This window comes from Cnephaeus nilssonii (assembly GCF_951640355.1).
Source record: "Cnephaeus nilssonii genome assembly, chromosome: 12".
NCBI lineage: Eukaryota > Metazoa > Chordata > Mammalia > Chiroptera > Vespertilionidae > Cnephaeus > Cnephaeus nilssonii.
Genome location: NC_137083.1, coordinates 1,018,469 through 1,034,948, shown reverse-complemented (window position 1 = coordinate 1,034,948; position 16,480 = coordinate 1,018,469). Strand labels below are relative to the sequence as shown.

Here is a 16,480-nt window from a genome sequence, read left to right as displayed (position 1 = left end):
CCTGCCTGCTAGCCTGATTGCTCCTAACCACTTCTGCCTGCCAGCCTGATCACCTTCTAACCACTCCCCTGCCAGCCTGACTGATGCCTAACTGCTCCCCTGCCAGCCTGATTGCCCCTAACTTCCCTCCACTGCAGGCCTGGTCACCCCTAACTGCTCTCCCCTAAAGGCCTGGTCACCCCTAACTGCCCTCCCCTGAAGGCCTGGTCACCCCTAACTGCCCTCCCCTGTAGACTTGGTCCCCCCCAACTGCCCTCCCCTGCAGGCCATTTTGTAGAGGCCATCTTGTGTCCACATGGGGGTAGCCATCTTGTGTGTTGGGGTGATGGTCAATTTGCATATTACTCTTTTATTAGATAGTATGCTCAAAGTCACTAATTATCCAAGAGATGCAAATCAAAACAACAATGTGGTACCATCTCACACCTGTCAGAATGGCTATCATCAGCAAATCAACAAACGACAAGTGCTGGCTAGGATGCAGAGGATGCAGAGAAAAAGGAACCCTCGTGTACTGCTGGTGCAGCCACTATGGAGAACAGTATGGAGTTTCCTCAAAAAACTAAAAATGGAACTGCCATTTGACCCAGTAATACCACTTCTAGGAATATATCCCAAGAAACTAGAAACACCAATCAGAAAAGATATATGCACCCCTATGTTCATAGCAGCACAATTCACCATAGCTAAGATTTGGAAACAGCCTAAATGCCCATCAGCAGATGAGTGGATTAGAAAACTGTGGTACATCTACACAATGGAATACTACGCTGCTGGTAAAAAAGAAGGAGTTCTTACCATTTGCAACAGCATGGAAGGACCTGGAGAGTATTATGCTAAGTGAAATAAGCCAGTCAGAGAAAGATAAATATCACATGATCTCACTCATTTATGGAAAATAAAGAACATTATAACCTGATGAACAAAAAGATAGATACAGAGGCAGTAAAGCACCGAACAGACTGTCAAATTACAGCAGGAAGGCTGGGGAGTGTTGGGGAGGGGCGGAAAGAGATCAACCAAAGGACTTGTATGCATGCATATAAGCACAACCAATGGACACAAGACACTGGGGGGGTGGGATGAGGGCATGCGACAGTGGGTAGGGGAGGCTGGGGGAAGGTCAATGGGGGGAAAAAGGAGATATATGCACTACTATGTGTAATACGTTAAACAATAAAAAAAATAATCACAATCAGAAAACAACTGCAAAAAAAAAAAAAAAAGAAAAAAAGAAAAGATCCTCCCTGTAAAAGGTGAGGCCAGTGTGTGATCGGAGTAACGGCCTTTATCTGAAAGTGACTTCATGAAGGCGGGAGAAATGGCGGAAACACTGACTTTGGATCTTCGTGGGAAGGGGGAGGAGCAGGTGGTGAGGCGGGGGCCGCCGGCCATGAGGAGACTCTGCCTGAAGACCACCACCAGGCTGCCGTTGGACAAGAGCGGGACGGAGCGGGACGGCGTGGGACAGCGCGGGGGCCCTGGACCAGCAAGACAAGCCGTGCAGAGCTCACCTGGGTACGAGCCCGCCCCGCCTCCGCGGAGAGCCGAGGGGGAGAAGAAAGGGACAATTGGAGACGGTCAGAGACCAGACCCAGCGAGGAGGGTGCAGGGCCGGAGGAGGCGTCCTGAGAGCGCGTCTAACCACAGGTCTAACCACAGGAGGCGCTCGCCACCACACAGCATCCGAGCCTGCGGACTTCACCGCCGCCTCTTACCCAGCACAGCCCTAGGACGTGCCCAGCATGCTTCCAGAGCTGGGAGCGCCGGTTAAAAGCAGCAGCATAAGCACCAGGCGCGTTAGAAGGAGGAAGAAAATCTCATGTGGTTTCAGGTCTCTTCTCTGCGAAAGTAAAGGTCAGTGGGCAACGAAGCAGAAGCTACACTTTCGAGGGAAAGACGCAACCCGAGAGCTCCGTGTCAGCCAAGCTGGGCCCAGCGGTGCCGCGCACACTGGCCTCGGTCGGTAGCGCAGAGCTCGGGAGGGCTCACGCCACCACCGCCCCAGCTCACTTCGCCACGGGAGTGCAGACTTTTGGTAAATACGCCTCCAAATTACATTTTCAAGGTAGACACAGAAGCTATGAAACACACTCAAAATTAGCGAAACCAAAAGCAGTCCCTGAAAAGAAAAGCATCCCTGAGCTGAGTGCCGCGGGAAAGGAGGGGGTCTGCCGCAGCCTCTGGACACCCGCTCCGGGAAGCGTGGAGCCTCGGCTAGGTGATGCTGCTGGAGGTGGGAGTCGGTCCTGAGCGCTCGCCCCTCCGCGGGTCTGCGCAGGAGTCACCGCATCCTCTGTGGTGACCTAAAGGCACCGCAGGCTCAGACACTGTGGACCAGAACAAGACCCCAAGAAAGCACAACACGCATCTCAAGGAAAGTCCTGCCGTGGTCAGCGCTGAGGAGTCAGCAACAGGGAAGGGAATCAAGCATTTCACAGGCGCGGTGCCTCCGCTGCACTGCGCTCGCCCTCGCCCTTGCCCTCGCCCTCAGGTGCAGCCCCAGCTCGCAGGGAACCCGGGAAGCCCCGCCTACCCCGACAGCATGCCCAGAGGCCACTTCTGTCACCAGATGCACAACCAGCAGACCGGCACCCGTGCCCCTGTGCCCGCGCTCGCGACCCGGCCTCCTGTCCGTCCATCCTCACCTGGCTAGCTACTGCATCCGACACCTCCTGCCTCAGTGTCCCCTCAGAGCATGACTGCAGATCCCACTGTAACGGCCGCAGGACGGGGAACTGGCCAGAATAAGCTGTAATCAACCTAAGAAACCCTAGGGAATCCCACACGCGTGTTCATGACGTTCAGTCTCTTTAAAGGTGCCTTCCAGAAGCACTGCTCGTGTGGCTCATCAGACCCTCGTCCACGCAGCTTACCTTCTGGATGACCTTATTCACCGCCGGGGTGTTGGGTGTGTACAGTATTTTCCCATGTAATACAGGTTTTAGGAAGGACCACACCAAAGCGCCATTTGGAGACTGTAGTATTTCCTGGTAAAGCTTCAAGCAAAATGGTGCTGTCGCAATTAAAAACAGAAAGTGTTGCCAAGATGGGATGCCCAGGTGAGTGGGGGACTCATTTGCATATCCATGTGCCTCGCTTTCCGTGAGTGAGTGACCCAAGTCTGCATTGGGGCAGAGACTCCGGAATGTGGTTCTTGACTGTGTTTAGTGGCTCTTGTCTCATGAGAAGCCTCAGGTACCACTTTCTCATCGATGTTTGAAAGAAACGGAAGTGTGACCTTCACATGTCAAACTGAGCGATCGATGAGAGCACCAGGGCTGGCAGGGACACCTGAAGAAAGGGAAGCCTGGCTCCTAGTCCAGAGAGCCTGCTATAGTTTGGGGACCAGCACAGACTTTTTAAACAAAGTTAGCTGAATTTTCTGTGCTGCACTATACAGAGCTGTGGCATTTACTCCTGTGATATGTGAAATTGCCTTGTTTTCACTCAGATCCTCCATTCCTCACAGTGGTGCGGTGCGGGTTTGCTGGACTCAACCACAGGTAGGAATGAAGGCAGAGCCTGCATCGCCATAGCGATTAGGAATCAAGTGTTGTCAGGCCTGAAGCTGGCGTGAGTGCTCCCGTCCCTGGTGCATGGCCCTGAAGAGAGCATGGGAAATGGAAATGCTCTCTCAGCGTCGATCCCTGATTCCTGACACCCAAGTATGAAGAGCACAGTCGTAGTTATTTCCTTCCACATTCACCAGGTGAAAAGAAAACAAGTTTTTTTACTCAAAAAGGACTATAAACTCGATAGAAATAATCCCATAAAATGTAAAGTAAGAGCGTGAGTACATAATGAATTTAAAGCATGAATTATAGAGCTTGCTCTGACATTTTAACAACTTACACTTTAAATTATAAGCTTAACGTACACAGGAGCGACTCTGATTTCAGAAGAGACATATTCGTGTTTATGTACAGCTGCCACGCCAGCGCTGGGCAGCCTGACTGAAAAGGAAGGATACTTTGCTGACAGTGTTTGTCATGAATGGGTTCTGAATCGTGTCAAATGCTTTTTCTGCATCAATTGGTATGATCATATGATTTTCATTTTGTTTATGTGGTGTATCATGTCAATTGATTTGCAGATATTGAACCAACCTTGCATTCCTGGAATGAATCCCACTTGATCATGGGTATTTTCTTTTTAATATATTGCTGAGTTTGATCTGTTAATGTTTTGTTGATAATTTTGCATCTATGGTGCCAGGTGGACACTGGACTAATGGGGAGGTAAGGGGGGAGGAAATCACTTCATAAATTATATAAATGTCTAATCACCATGCTATACACCTGAAACTGATATACCGTATTTTCTGGCATATAAGATGACTTTTTAACCCAGGAAAATCTCAAAAGTCGGGGGTCTTATACGCCGGAAAATCGGTATTTGGGTTTTAAGCAATCTGATATACATTGTCAGAGATTTTTCTAACCTACCATATTTTCCGGCGTATAAGACCCCCGACTTTTGAGAAGATTTTCCTGGGTTAAAAAGTCGTCTTATACGCTGGAAAATACGATAATATTGAATGTCAACTGTAACTGAAAATTTTAAATTCCAATAAAAAGGAAGGATAAAAGTTAGAGGGTGGAAAAGAAATTCCTTGCCAACCTCCTACACAAAGTATTTTGTATAAAGCAAAGCAAATGGTTAATATGCAAATTAATCTAAGCAAACATGGGTTACAGTTTTCTTACTTGAGTCTTCAGGAATGTTGAATTTTTCTTTGTCACTTTCCAAGAGCTCGTTAACTCTGGGCAAGTTAAGGAACATGTTGGAGTTGCTAAGAAAAGACTCTTGCTCCTGGCAAACCATCGTCACCACAGCCTGGAAAGAGCCGAAGGCTGAACTTGCGGCCGGGGCCCGGGGTGAAGCCTGAAAGCACGTGGAGACACACTTCAGTGATCAGTGACTTGGAGCGATGCCCTCAGCCCTGTGGAAGCGCCCCTCTCCTCCCACTGAAAACTTACGGCGACTAGTCAGAGGGTGCAGGCCCTGCCGAGGCCCGTTCTGTCCTGCAAAACCCATGCAAACCACCACGGGGGGAGGGCCACACACACAGCCAATCCCTGCCCAGCGATGAACAAATATCACTAACACAGACTAACACTCAGTGTGGTCTCTACTGCCAAACTGCCCGACACTGACGTCTCCCCAAACTGTCCCCTGGCTGATGGGCAGCTCTGAGGACTCACTCTACCATCTGCCAATTCCTGCACCCCATGCCCATACCCCCACACATTCCCTCCCAGTCAGCTCCATCCCAGGCAGAGAGAGTTGAATCAAAGACAAATATCACACCACTAACCTCATTCGAGTTTTCCTGTATTTGCAGAAATGATCTGCAATTTGTATGCCAATTGTTTACATGTAAGGAATTGCTTTAATTTGCACTCGGATGTCGAGTGCAAATTACTCTTTGAATGTATCAATAATTTGAAATATAAAAAAATCCAAATAAATAAGTTTATATGAAAAGAAACTCCAGTTTTTTATTCTACTGCCGCGCTTTGTAAAATCCGGGGTATTTAAAAAATTAAATCCCGAGTAGAATAAAGGAATCAAGAAAAAAGCAAGTGAGTGCAAAGGGTTAAGGTTTGTGAAAGCAAGTTCCTCTCTGACTTAGGCCAAGAGGCCCTGGAACCTCATTTGCGCCTACAAGGACCAGGCATGATCAGCCCAGCCTCCTTCTCAGAGACGCCAGGCCTTGCTTTTTGTCGTGCTGCTGCCTCCAGAGCCCTTCAAAGGGCTTCCTGTCCTACATCCGTGGTCTGGGCAGGACTAGATGTGGCAAAAGAAATACAGGCAGAAGAACCGAAGGCCCAGCACGTCTGAATGCTCCCAAGGCCCAGATCAAACACACACCTGCAGGGAGTCGGGCAGGTCCAGCAAGGCTGTGAGGTTTGGGGTGTGAAGAAACTGGGGCAGGTGTTCCAGGACGTGGCTGGCTCTGGGGAGCAGGTGGCTGAGCCTGGAGACGACGTCCAGCAGGGAGCTGAGCACGCCCTTGGCTTCCGCCGGCATCAGCGTCTCGAAGGAAAACACACAACACGGAATAACCACCACCACGCTTTCCCTCTCAGGCGGCATCTGAGCGGCGAGGACCTGCTTGCTCTAGTTCTCTCCTGACCCCTTCCCCACCCCCAGAGGCAGCCACCGACGTCACAGGCCACGCCAGCGGCACCTTACCTTGTAAATGAAGCTGCGCAGGTCCAAGTTGCGACTCATGGACACAAGCAGAGAGTACACTCTGGCCCCGGGCAGGCCACACAGCTCCCTAGTGGCCAACCAAGCCTTCCCGTCGTCAGGAAAGGCCAGCAGGAGACCCAGCACATCCTGGTCACATCTCCCGGACAGAGCCACCGTCAGGGCGCCGAACAGGACCTGGTGGAGGAGGGTCTGAGCGGATGCACCCCAGCCGTGCAGCCCCACTCAGGGGGGAGTCTGAGCGCCCAACGCCCTGAATGCGGGGGTTCACCTGGAGACACACGAGCCCACCTCTGTTCCACTCACACATCTGGATGAAAGCGTTTCTGAAATGTGCGCCTAATTTAAGCAATCGGCCCTCTGATGACTCAAGGGCAACACATGACCACCGTCCTGCACTCGCCGCTGCCCGCCCCGTCCCCAGCCCCCCAACCCTGGCTGCTCTCAGATGGAGCGCTTGCGGCTTGTTCTTCATGTTCAGCTTCAGCCCCTGCCGTCGGTTTATCCCTCTAACTCTGCACAGTTATCAGTGAGAAACTGTGTGTCTCCTCCTCCTTTTGCAAACTGAAAACCAGAGTTCTGAGCTTGTTATAATTTTTGAAAAGGAAAAGCAAACAAAGCCAGAAGGAGGGGCTGAGGAGGACCTGTGTTTGATCTAGTTTAAAAGTGACTAAGGAAATTCATTCGAAGGTGGCTGGTGGGGTGGGACTGGGTGAGACGGGCCAGATACAACCTGGAGCCAACCTCCCACAGTCCCTCCCCAGCGTCTGCAGAGTGAGCGAGGTCCCTCCGGCAGGTGGGGTCCCTCAGCCTGGCCTGCGGGGATGGGGCCAAAACCAGCTCTCCGACATCCCCTGAGGGATCCAGAGTGCGAGAGGGCACTCTGCACAGTTGCTGTCGTACAGGGTGTGGAACGCAAACCCAAGTGTGCAGTAAACCAAATTCAGGGCTGACAGTGCCCCAGCAACAACATAGCCCACAGCCGAAGGTGGAATTGCACGGCCCCGTGAGGAATTGGGCTCCCTCCTCTCTGGTTTGGGGGTGTGTCACCTGAGAATCACCACTACCAAGTCACTGCCGCTCAGCAGCTCCTGCATTAAGCGTCTGCCCCCTGGTGTTCAGTAAGCATCATAGCGACCGGTCGGATGGTCAGACACCTAGCATATTAGCCTTTTATATATATAAATAACACCCTCAGAGGAGCTGAGCTGCTCTCTGTGTGGGTGTAGCTTTCAATTAATGACCTTAGAAATATGACAGGTCATCAAGCAACAGTCAGATTTTACAGACATGAGCTTCCTGTCCGTGCTCATACTCTGACAGGTACAACTTCTGTGAAACATTTGACCCAGCGAGGGCCTTCAACACCACAAGCGACTGTTCAATTACCAGGAGCCTGAGAGCAGGCAGGACTCATCAGATGCTTTCATATCACATCAAAAAATGTCCCAAATGCTGAAGAAATAGAACAGTTAAGGTTAGGGCTCTCCAGAGACATACAACCAATAGGATGTGTCTACAACTTGTAGAGATATTTTTAAGGAACTGGCTTGCACAATCGAGGGCCAGTAAGGAGGCGACCCCAGGCATAGCTGATGCTGCAGCTCAGGCCCAGAGCCATCCAGTCTTTCCTCTGAAGCCCTTCAACTGATTGGATGTAGCCCACCCCCACTAAGGAGGGCTGCCTGCTTCACTCAAAGTTTCTCCATTTAAAGGTTAATCTCATCTTTAAAAATACCTTCTCACAGACATTCAGTTTGGTGTTTGACCAAATATCTGGGTGCTGTGGCCCAGCCAAGCCAACATTGAAATGAACCCCACAATGACTGGGATGTGTAGAAGGACATTTTCAACCTGTGAGGGGACATGTCAGGTGTGTCCAGACCTACTTAACCAATTTTTCACAGGGGGCTCAAGGTGCAGACACACCTTGACCTTCTCCAAAAGGTGGAGAAGTGATGGGATTAAAAAATACCTGAAGGGCCCTAGCCGGTTTGGCTCAGTGGATAGAGCGTCTGCCTGCGGACTGAAGGGTCCCAGGTTCGATTCCGGTCAAGGGCATGTACCTTGGTTGCGGGCACATCCCCAGTAGGAGGTGTGCAGGAGGCAGCTGATCGATGTTTCTAACTCTCTATCCCTCTTCCTTCCTCTCTGTAAAAAATCAATAAAATATTTTTTAAAAAAAATTAAAAAAAAAATACCTGAAGGGCCCTGGCCAGATGGTTCAGTTGGTTGGAGCAACATCTTGTGCACCAAAAGGTTGCAGATTTGATCCCCTTTCAGTGCACATAGGGAGGCAGCCGATCCATCAATGTTTCTCTCTCACATGGATGTTTCTCTCTATGGGGCTATCTATCTATCTCCTTTCCTCTCTCTAAAATCAATAAACATCCTCGGGTGAGGATTTAAAAAAAGAAACTGACCGTTAGAATCACTGGCCAGAATAGCAAGCACTTTTGCAGAGATCAATGCAAACCCTGAAAGTGAGGTTCAAAACTATTTACCGGAGAAAACACCTAAAATTGCTGCCTCACACAACCACTTGAAAACTACAACTAAAAGACAAAACGGACATCATCCAGAACCACAGGAAGGATGGCTGAGTGGAAATTCTACAACTAGAAGGAAAGAGAAAAGCACCCTGAGACTCAGAGGAGCTGCGGAAGTAAAGTGCAGTGGTACAGAGGCACGTGCATGGGAAGGGCTGGCAACTGAGTATGCGGTTGTCTTTCTCAATCTGGAGGGAGACACAAGCTCCCGACTGCTCTGAACTCCAGTTCCAGGCGAGACTCTGGGGACCAGACTCATACGGGGAGAAACTGGACTGTCTGGCAGCAGGTGGAACTCGAGGGCAGCTTTCTCTCAGAGGTGCTTGCAGTGATTACTAAGGGACACTGAGACCAAGGGGCCTCCTAGGGCAGGGCTGACAGGAAGCCACTGCTGTCTGCTCTTGCCCTGTCGATTCCCTGAGACCCCACCCCACCCAAGCTGTGCACAGAGGCTTTTGCATATGAATGGCCTGGCCCTTTGCAATCTATAATTACCTAACAAACTGCAGCTGGGTCAGAGAGCCCCAGAACATTCAAAAGAAGGCCCAAGGCCATGCAGCAGCTTGCATTGCTTCACAGCTGGGCCTCATCTGGGCACCTTCAAACCCCAAACAAAGAAGTGGAATCTGCAGATCTCTCCGCAGCTCCTGCTGGGTGGCCTCAGGCAGAGGCTAAATTTGCACCTCCTTGGAGATCCAAGAGCCAGTGTACCCAGTGGTCTGAGTGGGACCATCCAGATTACAACTCCTCAGATCCATAAGGGACACACTAAGGGGGAAGACTCAGTGAGCACCAAAGCCCCACTGAAGCAAGTCTTGCCCCATAAGGGTGTCTCCAGCACACAAGTTCTCCCAGTGTACACACAGCTGATCCTCACAGCCAGTTGGCCTGGAGGTCAATTTCTCTCAGTGATACCAACAACAATCAAGGCTTAACTACAACAAGACTGTGCACACAGCCCACAAAGGGGTGCACGAAGAGTGTCCACCTCAGGTAATTGGGGAGGCTGAGCCACTGGGCCCTATAGGACACCTAGCACACAAATCCACTCTATCAACACAGGGAAGCAGCCAAAATGTGGAGACAAAGAAACAGGTCACAAATGACAGAAATGGATGAAAGCAAACTACTGAATATAGAGTTCAAAACCACGGTTATAAGGTTTTCCAAGAATCTTCTAGAAACTGCCGATAAATTTAGTGAGACCCTCGAGGATATGAAAAAGGACAAACTAGAAATTAAGCATACACTGACTGAAATAAAGAATAATATACAGAGATCCAACAGCAGACTAGAGGATTGCAAGAATCAAGTCAAAGATTTGAAATATAAAGAAGCAAAAAACACCCAACCAGAGAAGCAAAAAGAAAAAAGAATAAAAAAATATGAAGATAGTGTAAGGAGCCTCTGGGACAACTTCAAGCGTACCAACATCCAAATTATGGGGGTGCCAGAAGAAGAGAGAGAGCAAGATACTGAAAACCTATTTGAAGAAGTAATGACCAAAAACTTCCCCCACCTGGTGAAACAAATAGACTTACAAGTCCAGGAAACGCAGAGAACCCCAAACAAAAGGAATCCAAAGAGGACCACACCAAGACACATCATAATTAAAATGCCAAGGGCAAAAGACAAAGAGAGAATATTAAAAGCAGCAAGAGAAAAACAGTTAGTTACCTACAAGGGAGTACCCATACGATTGTCAGCTGATTTCTCAACAGAAACTATGCAGGCCAGAAGGGAGTGGCAAGAAATATTCAAAGTGATGAATAGCAAGAACCTACAACCAAGATTACTCTACCCAGCCAAGCTGACATTCAGAATTGAAGGGCAGATAAAGAGCTTCACAGATAAGAAAAAGCTAAAGGAGTTCATCACCACCAAACCAGTATCATATGAAATGCTGAAAAGTATTCTTTAAGAAGAGGAAGAAGAAGAAAAAAGGTAAATATAAAAATTATGAACAACAAATACATATCAACAAGTGAATCTAAAAATCAAGTGAATAAAAAATCTGAGGAACAGAATAAACTGGTGAATATAATAGAATCAGGGGCATAGAAAGGGAGTGGACTGACAATTCTTGGGGGGAAAGGGGTGTGGGGGGTGCGGGAAGAGACTGGACAAAAATCGTATACCTATGGATGAGGACAGTAGCGGGGAGGTAAGGGCAGAGGGGGGGTGGGAACCGGGTGGAGGGGAGCCCTGGGGGGAAAAAAGAGGAACAACTATAATAATCTGAACAATAAAGATTTATCTTTTTAAAAAACTATTTACCTAAGTGCACACAGATGTATCCCCGGCGGTGTCCCCAGCACCGCACATCACCCACACGTGCCTCTCAGCATCCTGTGTCCTGACTTAGCTGCCTCCCAGAGAACCCTGCTGCTCAGAGCAGGGACGGCCCAGCTTCTGGAGGCACCGCCAGAAAGGCGCGTCTACGTGGACGTGTGAGTGAGGCCCTGCTACTTTTCTCCGTGGAGAAGCATTCCCTGTAGGCGGCCAACAGCTGGACGGAGGACCCAATGCGACGAATGCACAACTGACTGGCCGTGCCGGGTCCAGGGAGACGGGTATCAGCAGTGGCCACAGCGGCACACAGGTGCCCACGGGACAACCTAGAAAACCAGAGCCCAAGTGTGGCCTCCTCACCGACCATGAGTGCATGCAGGGTCTGTGGACACACACCCTGATCAAAACGAGGAGGTGCACCGTTTCCTTGAAGGGCAGGAATGCGAGCTTTCTAACAGCCTCCCATGGCCTAACCGTCCAGCAGTTAGGTGACCACAGTGACGTCCACTGTCAGGGAGGCAGAGGGGGAGCAGGGACGCAGCAATCAGCGGGCAGCCATTTGCACAGCCATGTCCCCTCTGCACAGCCTTCTCCGAGCACCACCCTCCCGAGATGGGGTGCTGGCGACACCTGGTGGCAGCATGCTTGATCAGGCAGCAGCACCAGCCAAGGCCAGAGCCTGATGGGAAAGGGCCTGGAGGGAGCCCGACCTGTCCCAGCTCCAGCCCGGCAGTCAGCCTCTTCCTTAGCCAGTCGCTGCCCGCTGCCTGGAGGTCCCACACGGAGTTTGATCACAGCTGCATACAGGGTGCTCTCCTCCCACCTCCCCCCGCCCCCCGACCCAGTCACAGGGCCTCTCCTCCCACCTCCCCCCACGCAGGCACTGGGCCCCTCCTCCCACCTCCTCCCCCCCCAGACCCAGTCACTGGGCCTCTCCTCCCACCTCCCCCCACCCAGGCACTGGGCCCCTCCTCCCACCTCCCCCCACCCAGGCACAGGGCCCCTCCTCCCACCTCCCCCCACCCAGGCACAGGGCCCCTCCTCCCACCTCCCCCCCACCCAGGCACAGGGCCCCTCCTCCCACCTCCCCCCCACCCAGGTATGTCGCACTCAATGAGCCGCCTTTCGGGATTTTCCTTCAAGACAGATGCTCTGTGACCCCACAAAGAGCTTGCTGATGCTGTCGTTTGAATGTTGGGTTCCTAGCTTCACTCTCTCTTTCTTAGTACAGAGTCATTCTTCCTTAACTGATCTACTGCCACGGTTTGCATTTAGCCCCAATTAGCCAGAATCCACATGAAATTTAACACATGAAATTGGGGTCCAGCTGATTGTCAATAAAAACGTCCACTTGAAAGCCATCTTCATGGTGACTGCTCTGGAAGGTTCTCTGAGGGAAAGTAAACCTCCACTGGCCCAAGTGCTAGAAGGGCAGCTAGAACACCTGCTGAGACCCAGGGGCTTCCCACTGCAGCAAGATGTTCGTTCGCCAGTCCCTGTCCGCCGTGCGTGCCCACCCCCCAGTTCAGCCATGCATCTCAGCCACCCTGCATCTCAGCCACCCTGCAGTGCCCAGCCCGTCACCACAGCACACCACGCTCAGCGGTCAGGCGGCACAGCGACTCTGTACCTAGAGGAGGCCGAAGTTCCTGTAGACAGTTTGAGACGTGGGGGGCTGTGCGTCGGGGCTGAGAATCCCTGGAGTGAGTACCGTCACCAATTTCATCCTTCCTAACCCAGGGAGGCAACACTGTGCGACTAGGGGCCCGAGGTCGTGGCATCAGACAAGGGCACCTGCAGTTCCCTCTGCCTCCGAGTGACCTGGATCACAGCAGCCCAGCCCAGCGTGGGAGGGGCGGGAGGAGGGCAGGCCAGCAGCCCGGGTGCCCGAGGGCGGAAGCGGCCACACTGTACCTGTGAGCGGGAAATACTTGCTTCCAAAATACTGCTGATGGTTTCAGCTGAGAGGCGGGCAGATCGAAGCTCCTCGGTGAAGGCGGTGATGTTCCTCACCAGATCTTTTACCCTCACATCTGAGAAACGGCAGCGGGAGAAGAACACAGTAACGAACGCTGGGCTGTTACTGAAAACGAGACGCGATGCAAACACCTGGCGAGGCCATTTCCTGCCGCGGCCGCAGCCACAGCCACGCAAACACCACACGGTCTTCCTGACCGAGCCCTGAGCCCCGGCCCGCTCCTCGGAGACGGCACGGTTCACCGGAGCCCAGCAGCCCCGGGCTCGGCTTGCTGCTCCCGCTCTCTCTGAGACCTGCGCGTTTTAGATTTCCTCCGGGCAGAGGTTTCCTTAGGACCGCGGGCCTCCCTCCCCTCCACACACCTACTTATCCTCCTCTTTCCCCAAGAGCAGGGTGGAGGGTGGACTGCGGGAGGCCTCAGCCCGGACACCAATGCCACAGCCGCCTATGAACTGCCAGAGAGAGGAGCCGCCAGGCCCCACGCTGGCCTGGGAGCAGGGCGGGGCAGGTTTGGCAGCAGGATTTGAGGACCTGACTCCTTAACCCCAAACCCCTCAAGCCAGCCGAGCTCTGAGCTGTTATTAATCACAACAGCATGACTTTTCCTTTTTATGTTTTATTTTGATAATATTTTTGTGTGAGAAACTAAACTTCATTTTTAATCACGCAAATTTAGAAGAACCACATACTTACCCACAGTTGCTGTGAAATTGCTAAGAGAAGTCATCAAATTCCCAGGAAACAAAGCCTTTTCGAGCCTTTGGGCCAACCTAAAATGGCAGAAAATTAAAGCTGATTTACACAAGACGCTACGACAGAGGCGGTGCTGGGAGGGGAGCCACCACGAGATGGCGTCTCCACAGGGTCCTCCCACCAGCAGACATGTCTCCTGATACCGTGTGGGCGGCCACTCAGTGACACTGCGCCCCAATCCTTGCAGCAGGGCCCCGCTGGGCGTGATGAGTCTGGGGAATAAGGAGGCACGTTGCCCTGGCCGGGTGGCTTGGGCGGTTGGAGCTTCGTCCTGTGCACAGAAAGGTGGTGGGTTTGATGCCATTCAGGACACATACCCAAGTTATGGGTTCAATCCCTAGTCAGGGTGCATGTGGGAGGCAACCAATTGATGTTTCACTCTCACATCAATGTTTCTCTCTCTCCCTCCCTCTTCCTCTCTCTCTAAAGTCAGTAAGCGTGTCCTCCGGTGAGGATTAAAAATGAAGGGATGGATGGGACACGGGGATGTCTCAGGAACTAGGACACCAGCAAGTCGGAAGAATGCATCTCTCCAGCAGGATACAAAGTGCGCGATTTCCCCTCCTGTGGTTTACACTTTGAGAACATAAGACAAAATTAACCCACTGTAAGGAAGTAATCTGGGAACCTCTGACTACAGTGTCGGGTCTCAGCATTCTGATCTAAGCCGGAGACCACTCACAAAGCCTGAGAGCTAGCGCTGCTCTCGCATCTCACAACGTAAAACAAAGTCATGCAAAAGCCTGACTTGCTTACAAAACACACGTTCTGTGCTCGCTGTAAGTGTGCGGCCCATGCTACTGTCTGAGATCCATAACTGGGAAAGGCAAGGCAGCGCCTTCATGAAGGAAACTGTGGTGCAGTGGGCCCACTGACATACGTGTGCAGGCGCTGCGGGGTCCAGTCCCACGCGGGCGGACACGCACAGTCCCAGGCGGCGGCGTTCTCCAGGTGGCTCTTAAAGTGCTCCAGGGTGCGGGAAAGGTTCCTGCGGAGACCCTCACAGTCCAGCTGACGGGGTGCGGACCACGCCTTCTCCAGGTCCTAGAACACACAGCAACGAGAGTCAGAACGCAGCTGAGTCAGATGTCCAGGTCTGAGCCCACGTGCGTGGGAGGTTTCAGCTCATTTCCCAGATGAGAGGAACAGTGAGGAGCCAGGCAGTCCCGAGAGTGCGGGCGGAGGAAGGCATGGCCCTGGGGCTCCGCGTAGACCACCCGTCACAGGAAGGAGCCTCCAGTTCACAAGCAGTAACTACATGCAGCTCCGACTTCCCACACCACCGTGCGCCACACATCAGCAAGCTCGGGGGCCCACACTGCTCCCCACACCACCATGCACACCCTCAGCAAGCTCGGGGGGCCCACAGTGCTCCCCACACCACCATGCACACCCTCAGCAAGCTTGGGGGGGCCACACTGCTCCCCACACCACCATGCACACCCTCAGCAAGCTCGGGGGACCCACACTGCTCCCACACAACAGCACCAGCAAGCTGCACGGGCCAACCCCATGTACATGAAACTCCGGAACATGGAAGACAACCAGCCTGGTAGAGGTCGTGCAGCACAGGGACCCCCCGCAGAGCAGACACCATGAGCCACCTCACTCCACCCGGCTCGCAGCTCCGAGCAGCACACAGGGCGTCGCTGGCCAAGGACAGGTTTCCTGCCAGAGGAGACAGAATAATTCCTGAACATTTTCTCCGGAAGAAGCTGCTCTCACAGTGTCATTTCTTAAAGACTCAAAGTGATACAAGTTCAGAGATTTCTTCAATCATCAAAATGAACGTGGGACACGAGGGGAGAGCTGTGGCTTTTGGGTTCCAAATGTACCTGGTTACTCAGCTCTCCCGGCCCTTCCCGATGGGCAGAAATGCATTTCCCTCAGCCATGTCCCCACATTGGTCCCTCTGCTGCACCCTCTGGGCAAGTTCTCACTCACTCTGAGCTCCTCTCCTCATTCCCTCCGTTTTCTCTGCTAATTTCTCTCCTGATTCCCCCATTTCCTTTGATTTCTCACTTCTCACCTCATTGTCTCCATATTCTCTGATCTTTCTCTTCTTGCCTCATTCTTTCCATTTTCTCTGACATCCAGCTTCTCTCCCATTCAATTTACTCACTCAGCAAAAAATCAAAACCATGACTCAGCAGAAATCAATACCATGGGTTGGGGTTAGGGTTAGGGGATTAGGATTAGGGCTAGGGCTAGCATTACAGTTAGGGTTAGGGTTAGGGCTTAGGGTTTAGGATTTAGTGTTAGGATTTAGAGTCAGGATTTAGGATCGGGGTTAGGGTTTAGGGTCAGTGTTAGGGCTTAGGGTTAGGGCTTGGGTTTAGGATTTAGGACTAGTGCTAGGGGCTAGGGTTTAGGGTTAGGGTTAAGGTTAAGGTTCTCACCTGCTGTCCCTGAGCAGAGATGGCAGTGCCCTTTCAGTCTCAAAAGGAAGGAGGGTGACACACTGATCAAGGTTAGGGCACCCAGCCTGCATACTCACAGGTCACATCCAAGAATCTCCCCCCACCTCACAGCCATCTCTCCTCCTGACAGCACCCGCTGGGTCTCCTCCCCAGCGCACCCCTGCACCGCCTTCCTCCCTGAGCCGGGGCTCTTCCTAAAGGGAGATGCTGCTATGGGTCCTCCGAAGGCACAGGTCACATCTAGGGCCTCCCCGAGCCACCTCCCCCAG

At 52.0% G+C, this 16,480-nt stretch overlaps 1 protein-coding gene across 1 annotated transcript in view; it reads right to left on the bottom strand.

The window, feature by feature from the left end:
• Positions 1 to 16,480, bottom strand: part of LOC307108636 (ATP-binding cassette sub-family A member 13-like) — a gene marked incomplete at its 5' end in the record, with an annotated part of 92,612 nt that overhangs the window by 74,493 nt on the left and 1,639 nt on the right. Inside the window, 7 exons of the mRNA XM_079786778.1 lie at positions 2,877 to 3,016; positions 4,710 to 4,887; positions 5,878 to 6,042; positions 6,202 to 6,396; positions 12,975 to 13,093; positions 14,718 to 14,835; positions 15,341 to 15,459. Of these exons, the coding sequence (XP_079642904.1) occupies positions 2,877 to 3,016; positions 4,710 to 4,887; positions 5,878 to 6,042; positions 6,202 to 6,396; positions 12,975 to 13,093; positions 14,718 to 14,835; positions 15,341 to 15,459 (1,034 nt within the window). The remainder of the gene's footprint in view (positions 1 to 2,876; positions 3,017 to 4,709; positions 4,888 to 5,877; positions 6,043 to 6,201; positions 6,397 to 12,974; positions 13,094 to 14,717; positions 14,836 to 15,340; positions 15,460 to 16,480) is intronic.